At 42.6% G+C, this 17,188-nt stretch overlaps 1 protein-coding gene across 1 annotated transcript in view; it reads right to left on the bottom strand.

Moving 5' to 3' along the window:
- Positions 1 to 6,823: 6,823 nt before the first annotated feature.
- The window catches only part of pygmb (phosphorylase, glycogen, muscle b), a 79,568-nt gene continuing 69,203 nt past the window's right edge, over positions 6,824 to 17,188 (bottom strand). Inside the window, exons 15-20 of the mRNA XM_060929184.1 lie at positions 14,496 to 14,554; positions 14,224 to 14,365; positions 13,766 to 13,973; positions 12,751 to 12,885; positions 12,444 to 12,510; positions 6,824 to 7,959 (exon numbers count right to left, since the gene is read on the bottom strand). Coding sequence (XP_060785167.1) covers positions 7,810 to 7,959; positions 12,444 to 12,510; positions 12,751 to 12,885; positions 13,766 to 13,973; positions 14,224 to 14,365; positions 14,496 to 14,554 — 761 coding nt within the window. The 3' untranslated portion in view covers positions 6,824 to 7,809. The remainder of the gene's footprint in view (positions 7,960 to 12,443; positions 12,511 to 12,750; positions 12,886 to 13,765; positions 13,974 to 14,223; positions 14,366 to 14,495; positions 14,555 to 17,188) is intronic.

Below are 17,188 nucleotides of genomic sequence, written 5' to 3'. Positions count from 1 at the left end.
ATAAAGCGGCTAGAGATAATGAGATGAGATGAGATGAGTTTCGGAAGGAAAAGTCAGCGTTATGGATGTGACGAAATTCCGTTACGGATGTGACGCGTCTGAAATAGACATGGCATATGTTTAGAAAATCAGCAATTTAACCACCATAACCCTTTGAAAAACTCTCTAAATATCAGCTAAAACTATCAAAGTTCTTAAATAATATTTAGGATGGCTATTGTTTTGCTGTTTTGTGGATTTTAGCATACATTTCTGTGGCTTGTGGCAATAATATAGAATTGTACATGATCAAAGTTGGTTTTAGCTTGGGTTTTACATTATAAGAAAGAAAGACTGACAGTGACATATTAGGTTGGTTACAAATTGGTTCAACTTATTCACATCTGTAAAATACAGGCCTAGGTGATATCTCTGGGAGTGGTTTTGATGTATTACATGTTGCTTTATTTTTGCATGGTGAGGTTGACATTTACATGGAATTGCCCATATCTCATCTCATCTCCTTATCTCTAGCCGCTTTATCCTGTTCTACAGGGTCGCAGGCAAGCTGGAGCCTATCCCAGCTGACTACGGGCGAAAGGCGGGGTACACCCTGGACAAGTCGCCAGGTCATCACAGGGCTGACACACAGAGTGCGAATTACCCCACCATAATTGGGGGGTACCATCATGGTCCACTATCATATCAATCGCCCCCCCGGTCCTGTCCCATCTCGTCTATGGAAGTCAGTGTCAGTAACTCAACACAATAACTCTGAACAATAATTTTTAATGTCATTAAGAAGCATGACAAACCATACAGTACTATCACAGAAGAAAAACAGCAGTACAACCTGATAACCTTCTTTGTCAGAACAAACTGGGTATCAACACTACAAATGAGTCACATACAGTATATACACACATGCAAAACAGTCCTGCTGTGCCTCTCCTGTCTGCTGGGAACCCATTTTCTTTATTCACATGAACAGTGTATAAAACCTAACTGCACCTACACTTGTACTGTAATTGTCTGTAGATCTTAGTGCTAATATTTACTACTTACTCTTTTAGCACCAAAAAAATGCCTGATGTCTGGCCCTTGTCTTTTCCTCATGTTTGGCCTACTGTCTCTGTGAATAAACTCAAACAGGGTACTCAGATGAAACTATGACTATCTTAAAAATAATACAAAAGGAATGTAAGTAAAAACAATAGAAAACATCCATGTACTAGGCTATTTTGCCTAGGCTAGCCTACTACCTGGCTCTTTTTATGTTGCCCCCAGTCCCCAGAGGTTCTGATTGTAATTTTACATAGGCTTAGCTAGGCCTACATCAGAACTTCTCGTGCCTAATCACACACACAGGATGGGCCTATGTGCCAAATGAATTTCAGAAGGGCACAATTTATTCATGATAAAATGAGAATGGAAACATATGGAGTTCTTCTCCTTTGAAATGAGAATCGTTTCTATACCACACTGTAATAAGCTTGATTTAAATAGAGACTTAGCTTATCTTGCTAACTAACGTTGGTAACTAACGTTAATGTCCGTCCACTGTAGCCTTCTGGCCTCAGTGGGTAAGTAATTCAATGTATAAAGATGTGACATGAGCTGAAAGAACAAATCACTTTAATAAATGAAAGTTGTAAAATAACACATTTTCAACAGGCTAAAAGTTGGTTAGCAACTAACATTACCAATGCACGTCTTCTGCTGCAAACCACAGACTGTATAAATTGCTGCAAACCCATGGACTGTATCTGATGAATCAACTGAATATGGTGTGGACTAGAAGCTATTGCTTCTAGCGCAGGGCTTTTCAAAGTGTGGGGCGCGTCTCCCCTAGGGGGCGCCAGAGTTCTTCGGGGGGGGCGCAACATGAGGAAAAATAAACCAGAATAAGTTACTATTGCGGACATTTAGCGAACTTCAGCTAGCCTTTGCCAGAGACAAAATGGATCGATTTTTAGTACCTAAAGCTAAAGTGAGTGAGGAGACAGAGTCTGGGCCAAGCAAAAAAAGAAGGAAGTATGACCACGATTATTTAAAGTTTGGATTTTCATGGACTGGATCTGAAGATGCTCCACTGCCACAGTGTGTTGTCTGCCAAGAGGTGCTAGCTAATGATGCTATGAGATGTTTAAAATGTGTAAAACAAGATGTTTAAAAAAAAGCACAGATGTTTAAAATATGTAAAAAAAAAAAAGGTTTTCAAAAAGCACAGATGTTTAAAATGTGTAAAAAAAGATGTTTTAATAAAGCTCATATGTTTTAAATGTGTAAAAAAAGATGCTTTCAAAAAGCACAGATGTTTAAAATGTGTAAAAGAAAAAAATTAAAATGTGTACAACACCCATTTTTTTTTTAATACGAATGGAACATTAAGTATAGCAACAACAAAAATTGTAAGGGGGGGGCGGGCGCTGTTGTTTATTTGCTCTCTGCGGGGGGCTGACTCTCCCACACTTTGAAACCCCTGCTGTAGCGCGTTCTAGTGCTGCAGTGACTAAAAATGGTACGGTCCACAATAGGGGTGTCTGTCTGAAATCAATTTACATTAAAATGTTCCTACAATAAGAATGCCGAATGGGAGTTGGTTTGAATTATATATTCCTTTTCACAATATCAGAAAAAATATTGGACCCCCCCAAAACTTATATTTTTGTCTCTTTGGGGGGTACTGGGTCTTCACTGGGGGTATAGTACCGCCCAGTACCCCCCGTAATTCGAACTATGCTGACACATAGACACAGACAACCATTCACACTCACATTCACACCTATGGTCAATTTAGAGTCACCAGTTAACCTAACCTGCATGTCTTTGGACTGTGGGGGAAACCGGAGCACCCGGAGGAAACCCACGCGGACACGGGGAGAACATGCAAACTCCACACAGAAAGGCCCTCGCTGGCCACAGGGCTCGAACCCGGACCTTCTTGCTGTGAGGCGACAGCACTAATCAAGAAGGTCCTGGGTTCGAGCCCAGTGGCCGGCGGGGGCCTTTCTGTGCAGAGGCGATTCTAGAGTCTGTTGTGGCCCCAAGCAAAAATTTCCAGGGGGCCCTTCTGACCAGTGTTCATCACCAATATGTTATAAATAATCTGACACCAACGAAAAAATGTATGAAACCAAAGTTTTTTAAAATTCCAAATGTGAAAATACAAATGGTAAAGAACAATAAAAACAATAAAAAAATAAAACAAATAAGCCCTCAGGCACCGACTCCCGGGGGGCCCCTGGGCCAGGAGGCCCCAAGCAGTTGCCTGCCTTGCCTGTTCACAAGCTGCGCGTCTGTTTCTGTGTGGAATTTGCATGTTCTCCCCGTGTCAGCATGAGTTTTAACTGGCTTCATGTTAAAACTGTTAATGTTATAGTCATGTTGTCTGTTGTTGCCCAAATGAGGATGGGTTCCCTTTTGGTCTGGTTTCTTCCTCATGTCGTCTGAGGGAGTTTTTCCTTGCCACCGTCGCCACAGGCTTGCTCACTGGGGATAGATTAGGGATAAAATTAGCTCATGTTTCAAGTCGTTCAAATTCTGTAAAGCTGCTTTGCGACAATGTTTATTGTTAAATAAACTTGACTTGACTTTCCTCCGGATACTCCAGTTTCCCCTACATGCAGATTAGGTTAATCGGTGTTTGTTTACAAACAGAATTACTTCCTTTTTTACGTAAGCACCAACATCGATATCTCATCTCATCTCATTATCTCTAGCCGCTTTATCCTGTTCTACAGGGTCGCAGGCGAGCTGGAGCCTATCCCAGCTGACTACGGGTGAAAGGCGGGGTACACCCTGGACAAGTCGCCAGGTCATCACAGGGCTGACACATAGACACAGACAACCATTCACACCCACATTCACGCCTACGGTCAATTTAGAGTCACCAGTTAACCTAACCTGCATGTCTTTGGACTGTGGGGGAAACCGGAGCACCCAGAGGAAACCCACACGGACATGGGGAGAACATGCAAACTCCACACAGAAAGGCCCTCGCCAGCCATGGGGCTCGAACCTGGACCTTCTTGCTTTTATATAAACATCGATATGTTTATATAAAAGATATTTTGTACCAAGGGGTGGCACGGTGGTGTAGTGGTTAGCACTGTCACCTGCCAGCAAGAAGGTCCTGGGTTCGAGCCCAGCGGCTGATGAGGGCCTTTCTGTGTGGAGTTTGCACGTTCTCCCCATGTCCCTAATGGCCTCTTCATGGTTGCCATTTGCATGCGCGATTCCAAGGTACTTGTAGTTGTCTTCCACATCTCCTATTATGCCATCTGGTAGCACCACCCCCTCAGTTCTGACTGCTTTCCCTCTCCTTGTTACCATCCGGGCACACTTATCTAGTCCGAATGATATTCCGATGTCGTTGCTGTTGATCCTGGTGGTGTGGATCAGTGAGTCGATGTCATCCATGTAGAGGAGGTGGCTGATGGTTGCTCCATTTCATAGTCTGCATCCATAGCTACTCTTGTGATGATCTGGCTGAAGGGGTTCAATCCTATGCAGAATAGCAGCAGGGACAGGGCATCTCTTTGGTATATGCCGCACTTGATGGTGACCTGTGTTATTGGCTTGATTGGCCTCTAGGGTTGTTTTCCAAAGCCTCACTGAGTTCTTGATGAAGGTTCTCAGAGTCCTGTTGATGTTGTGCAGTTTCAAGCATTCCAGGATCCATGTGTGGGGCACTGAGTCATAGACTTTCTTGGAGTCAATCCAGGTGATGCACAGATTGGTATGTCTGGTTCTGCAGTCTCGAGCTACTGCACTGTCTACTTGTAGCTGTTTTGTTCCTCTGGTGTTCCTACCAATTCCTTTCTGGGCCTCACTCATGCATTGAGTCATGTGCCTACTCATCTTATCTGCGATGAGGCCTGACAGGAACTTCCATGTTGTGCAGAGGCAGGTTATCGGGCAGTAGTTGGACGTAACTGCTCCTTTCTGTGGGTCCTTCAGGATCAGGATCTGCAGTCAGCCATTCCAAGCGAGTCCCATGCACAAGTAGCTGGTTCACCTGTGCTGCCAAGTACCCATGTAGTGAGGTTAGCTTCTTAAGCCAGTAGGCATAAACCATTATATATAATAATATATTTGCAGTTTTATAATGAAATGAGTTTTCTCCAGTTCTTCTGGAGACTTTAACTGTCGCATTTGCTTCTTATTTCTGCAGTAAAACCCAACAGAATTCATTGTTTTGTTTTTTGTCTGAAAGGTGGCCTCTTATATAATATATTGCTTTCTTTACTGAAATACAAACATTTTCTGTATCATCTAATTTTGTGCCACTTTAATAGGAACTTGTTCTTGATTCTAAGATTCCTGTTCTTGGCTGGCAGGAGTGGAACCCAATGTGGTCTTCTGCTGTTGCATGCTGAGATGCTTTTCTGCTCACCATGGTTGTAGAGGTGCTATGAGTTACTATATCCTTCCTGGCATCTCAACCCAATCTGACCATTTTCCCCTGACCTCTCTTATCAACAAGGCGTTCATTTCCACCCACAGAACTTTCACTCACTCAATGTTTTTTTGTTTTCCGCACCATTCTGTGTAAACTCTAGAGACTGTTGTGTGTGAAAACCCCAGGAGATCAGCAGTTTCTGAAATACTCAAACCAGTCCATCTGGCTCAATCCAACACCCACAGTGCCACAGTGAAAGTCACACTTTGAGATCACAATTTTTTCCCATTCTGATGTTTGAAGTGAACATTAACTGAAGCTCTCGATTTGTATCTGCATGGTTTTATGCATTGTGCTGCTGTCAAGGGATCGGCTGATTAGAGAACTGCATAAAACAGCAAGTGGATGGGTGTGCTAAAGTGTTTTTTGTCCAGTTTTGTACTTACTAATGTACATTATATATATATATATATATATATGTGTGTGTGTATGTATATATATATATATATATATATGTGTGTGTGTGTGTGGGGGGGGGGGGGGGGGGAGTTGTTTTATTATGAGCCAGGAGTGGCAGTAAATTAAAGTTTTAACAATACCCTTTCATTTTGTATGTACAAATGATAGTATTTGTGTCCATATTATAAGTTATTACTTCATTACTTCCTTTTTTAGGGCTCTGCAGCAGAAATCTTTCTCAGGTCTTCTTTCTTGAAGTGAAAGATTCTTTTTATGTGACCAGTTCAACCACCAACATGAGCGTGTTTACAGGAAAACAAGACAACCTATCATTTAACTTATACCACAGGGCTGTTAAAATTCTTGATTCTGATTGGTCAGTACTTCCTTGAACAGAATCACACACTTTAGGACATACCGTTATAGGAAAATAGGTTACATCAGGGTGGTCATGCATGACACACATCTCACTAATCGGTCATGGGTTTTTTTTCTTCATGACTTGTAGCTTAGTTTTTGAGTTTAAAACAGTCTCAAGACAAACATTTGATGAGAAAGACGAGAAATTTGCCTTTGTTAATGGTCATGTTGATGAGGTGCAGTGGTGGGTTGATGGGTTACTGATCAGACGGTCACGGGTTCAAGCCAAAACACAGCCAAACTGCCACTGTTGGGCCCTCAACCCTGTCTGTTCAACCGATCCACATTAACCCGCATAGAGGTGGGAAAAAGATGTCAAACAAGAATGGTAATGTTGATAAGGTTATGTTCTCGGACTGATATGCAATTATAATCCTGTTGTCCATTCCATGACCGAGAAGTAGTCACCATGTTTTGTGTGGAATATTTTATTGAATTATTATTTTGAATTGGATTTGGGTGACATTTTGGCCCATGCTCTCTGATCTGTCAGCTGTTCCAACCAACACAGGAATAACATTCAGAGTACATTACAGAGGCACAGATCCAAACTGCCATAGCTTATCGTCATGTACATATATCTAGCTCTTTATTGACTTATTACTAACAGTCAAACATGACACAGTTGAGTTTTTTTCCACACTCCAGTGAGAACACTTTGTTTAAAACAGACATTCTTAAGTCTTCTATATTTATTAAGCATATATTAAAAATATCTTTTAATTAAAGTGGCTTGCTCACCAGTCTCTAGGCTGAGGACTAGTACAGATAGGAGGAAGTTGCATCATCTCTAGGCTCTCGTACACACTAGCACACGTGTTCACGCACTCAGACACGCAAACTAAGGCAGCTTTTCTTAGCGTGCTGTTAAACTGAGAAAGTGCAAGAGGAAAGACAGTATCATAACACGTATACAGAGGTGCCACACTACATCGCTACACTTTGTGTGAGATTTACATGAATATTATGAACAGCAACTGAGCTTAAATGAGTGAATGTCATATGATGTGATGTGATTAATGAAGCTCTAGAAATATTAAAAACATTAAAACACTACACACCAAATCATGCAGGAATATCTCAATGAGTCCAAGCAAGTAGCAGACACCAATGTGGCTGAATACGAGACGCAGACGGACAGACCTTCAATTAATCCTTCAGTGGCTGCTCTATACATCACAGTGGGTCCACGTGTATTCCCCATAACCGGGCTATTCTTTGGTTAATGAGAAGACGACAAACTAGACAGACCACAATGACACATTCAAGCATATATTAAAACTATTAAATGCTTCGTTTCTGATCCCAGACTGATGTGCTACACAGTTTAGTTCATCTGAAAGGTGGTACCAGTTAACATGAATAAAACGTTCCGTTCTCACCGCACAGAAAGCAGGCCAGGGAACCAGATCTCACAGGACAGGAAGACATTTGTTACACAATAAAACAAACAATCGCATAGAAACATCTACACAATCACAAAGCAGAAATGAACGAAAGGTGAGAACAACTCCAGCGAAAAGAGCTCCTGATTGCTGAGTAGCTGCCTAGCGAGGGTCATCCGGAGCGGCGATCTTCTCCAAACTTGGCTCAACACCCCAAATCTCACGGGCGTACTGAGAGATGGTCCTGTCACTGGAGAACTTGCCACAACTGGCAATGTTGTAGATCACCAACTTGGTCCATTCCTTCGTATTCTGTTTGGAAAGCACCATTAATGATTAGTTATGATTTAAATCTATATTTATATTTTTAGTACCAGTCAAAAGTTTGGACACACCTTGTAATTCAAAAGGTTTTTCCTTTATTTTTATTAATTAAAAGGCACGTCATGTCTTTAGCACATAATTCCATATATATATAAATTTGATCTGTTATTTCATAGTATTTATGTCTTCAGTATTGTTCTACAATGGAGAAAAAAAAAAAAAAAGTGTCGCATTGGTGTAAAAAAAAAAAAAAACCACACAAGTAGGTGTCCAGACTTTTAACTGGTACTGTGTAGATACACAATCCAAGCATAGACAAGTATAAACAGTGACAAAGTGCTGTAAGACTCATTCTATTCACATTCACTGGATATGAGGAATCACACACTCATTGGCTACTCTATTGCTAGGATATCAGCTCATATACCGTGAGTAGAGGGAAAACAAAATGGAGGCTTAATTTTTTTTAATCAAGTATTTAAGAGAAACAGAAATAGCTAGAAGAATATTAGCCTGGGCCCGCCCATCCTAAGCGTGACGCAACACAAGGGCTGTTGCGAGCTTAGTCTGGCCAGGCAAGCTATCTACAGCTCTTCCAAGCTCCCGAAAAATCGGGAACCAATCAACTTTGAGCATCTCCAACGGCCCTGGGTCGAGGCGTGTTCAAGGCACTGACGTACTAGAACTGCGACCGGAAGCCATAGATTGTTTACAGAATCTATGCCGGAAGCGCTTCATTCACGCTTCCGCATCTATTACGCGTAGATGCTGTATTGAAAGCATTCAACGGGAAGTTCTCATTGAAAACGGAGCAAAGAGCAGCCCTGGAGGTATTTATTGAAAGGAAGGACGTTTTCGCCTTGCTCCCGACCGGCTTCGGTAAGAGTTTAATCTACCAGTTAGCCCCGTCGCGTCGCATACGGCAGAGGAAAGAGTGATGTGATTGGTTTAAGCTTCGTCACAGCCTTTTCTGGCTTCGACCAGTAGCAAACTGAGGCATTTCAGGGAGGCGGGTCAACCACGGGCTCTGGGAAACGGTTGGGCTTAATATCTTGGCCAGACCAATAGCTCGTAGAGCTTTGCAGTCGCGTTAGCCAGGCTAGAAGAATATAGTCCCCACCCCCACTCCAGCACGGTCAGTGACGGTAATGCACCCTTAAGTTTGTTTGCCAACCGCCAAAAAACCCAAAACAACAACAAAATGGTGGCGCGTGTTGCAAGAGAAAAAATTAAACAAAAGACCACATTTTCAAGACTGACAAATCTTATGAGTGTAGCGGCAACTTTTACAGGCGTGTCGCTAATATTGTGGCCATAGCGGTAAGGAAACACTGCGTATCAACTTGATACGCTGGAAAGGCCTCGTTAGAACCCTGCCACATTCACTGGATATGAGCAATCGTGCGCTCTGATTGGCTACTCTAGTACTAGGCTATAAGCTCATATACCATGAGCAGAGAAAAACAAAATGGTGGAGCGTGTTGGTGAACCAACCGAGGACAAAATAAAAACTACTTGAAAACCCCAAAAAATAAAAGCAACAAAACATGGAATAAATGTATTTGATGGTAAGAACATATCTTTTAATTATTTTTCAAGAATTATCATCGCATTTTTCACAAAATTGCTCCAGTCATTTCACCGGTTTGTTTACATTAAGCAGAAATGATTGTTAGCGTTTTGTATAAAAGTTTTTATTTATCGAATTTGCAAAAAATTTAAAAATGCTCCGTTTCTCAAAATCCAGTGAATGTGGATTGAATAAAAGAGTTATTCCACTCAATTTCGTCGTACATGCCTTATAGCCAACTCGGTGCTAAGCGCCTTGTCAGCTATCAGCTCATGTACGACTCGATTTCGTGGAATAACTGTTAATTATACAATTTGATATGTTATTTCATAGTTTTGATGTCTTCAGTATTGTTCGACAATGTAGAAAATAGTCACAATACAGAAAAACCTATGAATGAGTAGGGGTGTCCAAACTTTTGAGTGGTACTGTGTAGATACGCAATCCAAGCATAGAAAAGTATAAAACAGTGACCAAAAGTGCTGTAAGACTCATTATATGACCACAAACAAATGCGAGATAAGCTCCATGGGCCAATAAAAGGCAGCCACTTAATAGAAACATCTGAATACAACATCAGCACGAAGTGCACATAGACCAGCGTTTCTAAACCACTGGGCCATTAGCGGGCCTTGAGTTTTTTTTTCCAAGTTGAAGCTAATTTTTACTCATAGTAGGGTACAATTGCTGGGTCGCACCCGACGTCACATCTGCCTTGTTAAGCTACGGTCACACTGCAGCTCGCAATGGTTTATCGATGAAAATGAGGCATTTTGGTGGCGATATACACGTGAGCTAAAAGTTGTGGTTACACAGAAGGTGAACACTTGACTGTCGTGCCTTAGCGCACTTGAGCCTGGCCCAGCTCGAGCTGCTGTGCGTTCCTGGGACCCGGTCATTATGGGAAACACCCGATACTGATTTGAGCGCAATCAGCACGTGTAGATACAGACGTTGTTTGCAGAGGCTTTGCGAAGCATCATCATCATCGTAACGTTTGTTTCTGGCTGTGTTTATAACCTGTTTAAATACTCTGCTTTATGATTCTGCTTTTGTAAACATCACGCCTGCTAATAAACAGATCCATCTACCGCTGTCTATCTTGTAGCGTCCTGATCCCCAGATCTTTAACCCAGCCACATATAAAAAGTTGTACGCCTCCATGCTCTTCCAGGTTTTCATCTGTGTGTCCGTGTAGAACAATGTCTGCAGCACCAGGTAGTTTGAGATGTCGGGGAACTCAACGGATGGATAATTTTCCAACTCTGAGGAACAATCCTTCTTTGTTAGTGTGTAAGGATCTAATCCCATTGAGTAGTTTCTATCTCCACTTCTTTTGAGTGTACTTCTTGGTTTTAATAACTTGCTCGTTTGCTGTACGCAAAACATGGCAATAAGTTCTTGTGTTAATCGCCCAGACAACACTTTCATCTCATCTCATCTCATCATCTCTAGCCGCTTTATCCTTCTACAGGGTCGCAGGCAAGCTGGAGCCTATCCCAGCTGACTACGGGCGAAAGGCGGGGTACACCCTGGACAAGTCGCCAGGTCATCACAGGGCTGACACATAGACACAGACAGCCATTCACACTCACATTCACACCTACGCTCAATTTAGAGTCACCAGTTAACCTAACCTGCATGTCTTTGGACTGTGGGGGAAACCGGAGCACCCGGAGGAAACCCACGCGGACATGGGGAGAACATGCAAACTCCACACAGAAAGGCCCTCGCCGGCCCCGGGACCTTCTTGCTGTGAGGCGACAGCGCTAACCACTACACCACCGTGCCGCCCAGACTCCACTTTTGGATCATTAATTCCATTTGACTGAGAATGCCCTGCATGCATGGTTTAATGTTGGCTTCTGGCACATCTATACAGTTTTAAATATAAAAACGGTTTGTTTTATTGCATTTATTTAATTCCTGGGCTCCCATCTGTAACGGAGTGATGTTGCATCCCATTAATACACTTTGCAATAGGATTATTCAATTCTAATAGAACAGACGAGCCAAAATAGTTGGGGATCTTTTTTAATGGGCCCCGACTCGTTACAAGTATGAATAGCTGGGCCGTTGAGAACCCCTGACATACTGTAGACGAACGTAATTTATTGTTGCTGGTCGGACTATGAGCTTTGTCTTTCATGCTTTATGTCCAGGCAGAACACAGCACTGACACTCCCATGTTGCAGGATGACAACTGCGTGACTCCTTCATTAAGCACTATGACAGAACACTACGACACTTTTACTGGCCTATACAATCCCATAGAAAATATTTGGTGCAATTATTTGAATTGTGTGCATGTGGGCTTAATCTGACAAGACACTGGGGATGTCAGGAAGGAAAAGGGAGGCATAACCAAGTATTAGGAAAGACAAGTTGTTGGGAATAGTTTGGGGTTTTTTCCAGGAAGCTTAGTTGGATGAAGAACAGAAAAATCTATGATTTATCACAAACATGCACGAAGCACTGAGCTAGTACTCAAGTGTGTTGCAAAAGCTGTAGGAGAAAAAAAAAACAGATGCAACTGTGTGTTTATACTAAACACTCTGGCTTTATGTTGTGTAAACTGATCTGCTGGTCTGTTCTAAAGAAGACCTACTTGTCAGTGTCTGCTTGATTAAAAGTTTATATTAAATGAAGCAAATAAACCTCATTTGACTACGTTCTCAGGAAAACGGACACTAAACTGGGGTTTGAAGGTCTCCCTTATTAGGTCATCTTTTATATCTTTGGTTTGAGAAATGGAACCAATCACTGAACTTTAAGATAACACAATATCTTCATGCAGTATTTTTTTCTGACACCAGAGTATTCCATTTCTATGTACAGTACTTGCATTGAGAGAAGTGCTAATTACTTTTCAACCTCGACTGAAAAGTTGCCGTGCACCAACCTTGTACAGAGCGCTAACTCTCTCCTGGCATTTAATATATTCCTCATAGTCAGCAAATACTTTGAACCTGCAAAAAGGGAAACACAAAGACACAACAAATGTTATGGATATTTAATTTAATTTCCATTTGCCAAGAACAGGGAGAGAAAGACAGAAAACTGGAATGATGAAGGAAAGAACACAGCAGGTCATGTGTATAAAAGACGGTATAAATGTTACTAATCCACAATCAAACATGCAGCAGTCTTATGTTAAGCCTTTTCTTAGGAAGTCTCTAGTTTCCCACCGAAGAGGAATTAGTTCGGACCTGTCATGATTCATTAACATGTTGACGACGTCCTTGAAGAGGTCTGGCTGACTGGGACTGAAGAACCCTCCAGAAATTTGATCAATGGCTTGCTTGAGCTCTGGGATACGGTGATAATACTCAGTAGCATTGTACCTGGAAAACACAATTGTTTGGTGAAAAATATATTTTAATTTAAAACCGTATTTGAAATGACCATTTTAACTTTGCATTCAAACAAATCAAACCAATTCTGGTGTATTTACAAATATGAAAATATCGACAAGTCCCATTTCTATGAAAACATATTTTTGCAAAATAGGACAAGACAATATGATCAAGATGATGTACATAATTTATTGTAAAATGGTTTTAATACAGAAAAAGTCACTGTTTAACCCTTTGGTGACTGACCCCTTGAAAATGGTTCCTCCAGGAACGATGACGTTTCAGTTGTCAAGACAACGGAAAAACTAAAATACAAGAGCATTTTGTTTTGTGCACAAGAGCATTGTGACGTATCTGTTTCTGTATTTTAGTTTTTCCGTTGTCTTGACAACTGAAACGTCATTGTTCCTGGAGGAACCATTTTCAAGGGGTCAGTCACCAAAGGGTTAAATCATGCTTGTGCAAACTGTTCCGTTTTATCTAAAAAAAAAAAAGCCAAACCAAAAAAACCCATGCACACATCCTTCACAACAGAAGCCACCCCTCCGGCGAGCACAGAGGCCGCCCCTCCGGCCAGCACAGAGGCCGCACCTCCGGCCAGCACAGAGGCCGCACCTCCGTCGCCGGCGAGCACAGAGGCCACCCCTCCATCGCCGGCGAGCACAGAGGCCACCCCTCCTGCAATGAGAGCAACAAGTACAGAGGCCACGCCTCCTTCACTGATAAGTACATGTCGTATCACACTTGACTAACGCAGAAACTTCTGTATACACTCATGCACATACAATCATGAATTTTTAAATGGGTCGGTCTTACTCAGAGGGATAGCACGAGCAACCCAGATTCATCAAGCAGTTTTTTTTCTTACCCTCTCTTATCCAAGGCCTCGACATCCTCCACTCTCATGCCAAAGATGAAGAGGTTTTCCTCTCCGGCTTCCTCCGCCATCTCCACATTGGCTCCATCCATAGTGCCGATGGTCAGAGCACCGTTCAACATGAACTTCATATTTCCTGTTCCAGAAGCTTCTGTCCCCGCAGTGGAGATCTGCTCAGACAGGTCAGCTGCTGGGATTACTACACAGAGGAGGTAGAGAATAATTAGCAAATAAAATAAAATAATAAAAAATAAAAATGCCTGACAAAAAAAAAAATCCAAACCATCCAATCTAAATACAGTATGATGCAACTTTACATGACCACTGATCCCACAAAAGGGAAAAAAAGCGGAAAAGAAGCAAAAAAAAAAAATTACCTAGAGTAGTACAATACCCATTTGTGAGATGTGCAAATTGTTAACATCGCAGTTTTACTATACACAACACACCTTTCTCAGCCAGTGTAACCCTGTAGTTCTCCAGGAAGATGACTTTCAGACGGTCTCCCACCACCGGGTCATTATTCACCACCTCTCCAATCGATGTGATGAGCTTAATGATCATCTTAGCCATGTGGTAGCCTGGAGCAGCCTTGTGTAAAAGAACCAATGACAGGAAAACTCACTATTTCATTCCCAGACAGCCACTGGTTGAAAAATAGCTTTTATCGACATCATTACAACTCAGGAAAATAACTGAAAGAAGGCACCATCACCCTCACCTTTCCTCCAATCATAATCGTCCTGGGTGTCCAGGCCTTGTTGGGTTCCTTCCTGATGTCTGAGTGGAGACACACAAGTGTTATGAGACACGAGCCAACTGACTGAAGTCTTAACTGAAGCAAAATCCAGCACTATGGTCAAGCAAATTAGTCTGGATAAAACTCTTCCCAGCCTTGCTTAATGAACCAAACTGCAGCCGGAGATAGTTTACATAATTAACAGCAATTCTTAAAATACGCATGCTGAAAAATATATCAAATGTTAAAGCTGCGGCGGCACGGTGGTGTAGTGGTTAGCGCTGTCGCCTCACAGCAAGAAGGTCCGGGTTCGAGCCCCGTGGCCGGCGAGGGCCTTTCTGTGTGGAGTTTGCATGTTCTCCCCGTGTCCGCGTGGGTTTCCTCCGGGTGCTCCGGTTTCCCCCACAGTCCAAAGACATGCAGGTTAGGCTAACTGGTGACTCTAAATTGACCGTAGGTGTGAATGTGAGTGTGAATGGTTGTCTATGTGTCAGCCCTGTGATGACCTGGCGACTTGTCCAGGGTGTACCCCGCTTTTCGCCCGTAGTCAGCTGGGATAGGCTCCAGCTTGCCTGCGACCCTGTAGAACAGGATAAAGCCGCTAGAGATAATGAGATGAGATGTTCCTGAGATGCCGTCATTGTCTTGACAATCCTTTAACAACAATTCACAATCAGCGCTGTACTGAGGTGTTGGGTAGGAATTGGTTGGATAAGTCTCCAAACGGCGGTGTGGTGGTTAGCTCCGTTACCTCACAGCCTTGTGGCTAACTGGGGCCCTTCTGTGTTGAGTTTGCATGTTCTCCTCGTGCCTGTGTGGATTTCCTCGGACATTACAGGCACTTAGCAGACGCTCTTAACCAGAGCAACGTACAACACACCTCAGCTTGGGTAGCAATTGGGGGTTAGGTGCCTTGCTCAATAGCACTTCAGCATTCCTGCTGGTCCGGGGAATCAAACCAGCAACCTTTTGGTCCCAAAGCCGCTTCTCTAATCATGAGGCCATGGCTTCTCCTCTTACAGTCTAAAAGACATGCAGCTCAACGAGCTACTCGAAATTGTTCAGGAGGTGCGAGTGTAAATGGTTGTTGATCTCGGTGTTAGCCCTGTGATATTTTGGTGACCAGGCCAGGATGAACCCCACCTTGAGCAGCTGGGATTGGCTCCAGCTTCCCCCGTGACCCTGATGCGTGCGGAAGTAATAAGCTAATGGGTGGATGGATGGATACGTCATACACAAACTAAAACGTCAACATTAGGCATGAAAGAAGACTGAATACACAGACAAGAGTCACAGCCAATCAGGAGAGAGAGAGAGAGAGCTTTCTGATGAGTCAAGGCATTTATTTGTTCTCCATCAGCTCATGTACGACTTGATTTTGTGGAAGAACTGTTAAATAGTCAGCTGATTTATCCTCGTTGTGGGACTTGTATCGTTACCCATGTACGGTCATGTCTTCTGCTTGCTCGATTAGTGGTCATGCGACATGGACAGAAAGATCTATTTTATACTGGAATAACGCATAACGCTGTCCCAGACGTCCTGAAATTGTTTGGGTGATTAAATTTCAACAGATTGAAATCCATCCTGGTTGAATTTTTACCTGCATTTTTATGCAAATGACCCACTGACACTCAAGACGCATCAAACAAACGGGTATAAAGGTCACACATATAAAGGCGCTTGAATAATTAACCCTTTCACCACTGCAGACCATTATTCCGGTCTCGCTGTAGTAGGGAAAGCTCTGTGTATTGTATATGCCGATTGGTTGAGAAATCGGATTCCCCAGGATTTCCTACAATGTAATTTAGATAAGCGCAATGTTATTTGATGTTAATTAGGGTTATGCATCTTGCTTTTGGTAATAATTTAATAATTTAAATAATATTGGCTGGCTTTGAGTGGTATATCAGATATATTCCATTCAGCTAGCATGATACTGAACAAGTCAAAGACGAGTAGCTGAATGGAATATATCTGATATACCATGAAAAAAAAACAGCCATTATAATAATAATAATACTACATACACATTCGAAGGAACAATTACAGATTTTCCAAAAAGTTTAGAACTGGGGGGGGGGGGGGGGGGGGGGTGTTACTTACTAATACTGAATGCTGATTCTGCTCGAATGCAACTCAAATGTTCTTACAAAAATGGTACAAGTCCAAAAAGCCTGAATAACCCAACTTGTATACAGGCACTATCCAGGTTGGCTGTTCAAGTTCAGTTACTTTTGGTCGTAGTTCATTGTTACATTGCAGTTGTTCAAAACAAAAGGGCTTTGTTGAGTGAAGTCCATGAGCGAAGTCCTCTTGCAAAAAAGTCTCCGTCACTTTTCCTCACTTCCAAGTAGAACTTTGATAATATTTCCTTTATGTCCGTTTCCAGTTGAGTGTGTATCGTGTGCATTCTGGCTGCCGCTTCTCACTGGAGCTTTTGGGTGTCGGTTCCCTCCAGGCCTGGGTTCACTGTGGGTGATGCCTGTGCTCCTCGCTATGGACTGCAGTGAGCTTGTTGCTCATTTTAACATCGGGGTTGTCCAGCGCTCTGTGCAGCAGTGTTTTAGTGCTTGGTGTGATGTTGCTCGATGGCGTCGCGGCGGCTGTGCAGACGGTTTGGGACATACCAGCGCTCTGCATAGCAGTGCGTCTGTGCTCGCTTTGTGGAT

The sequence above is a fragment of the Neoarius graeffei genome, chromosome 1 (genome assembly GCF_027579695.1).
Source record: "Neoarius graeffei isolate fNeoGra1 chromosome 1, fNeoGra1.pri, whole genome shotgun sequence".
Taxonomy (NCBI): domain Eukaryota; kingdom Metazoa; phylum Chordata; class Actinopteri; order Siluriformes; family Ariidae; genus Neoarius; species Neoarius graeffei.
Note: the sequence above shows the minus strand (reverse complement) of the source record. Positions and strands in the feature narration are given on the sequence as shown.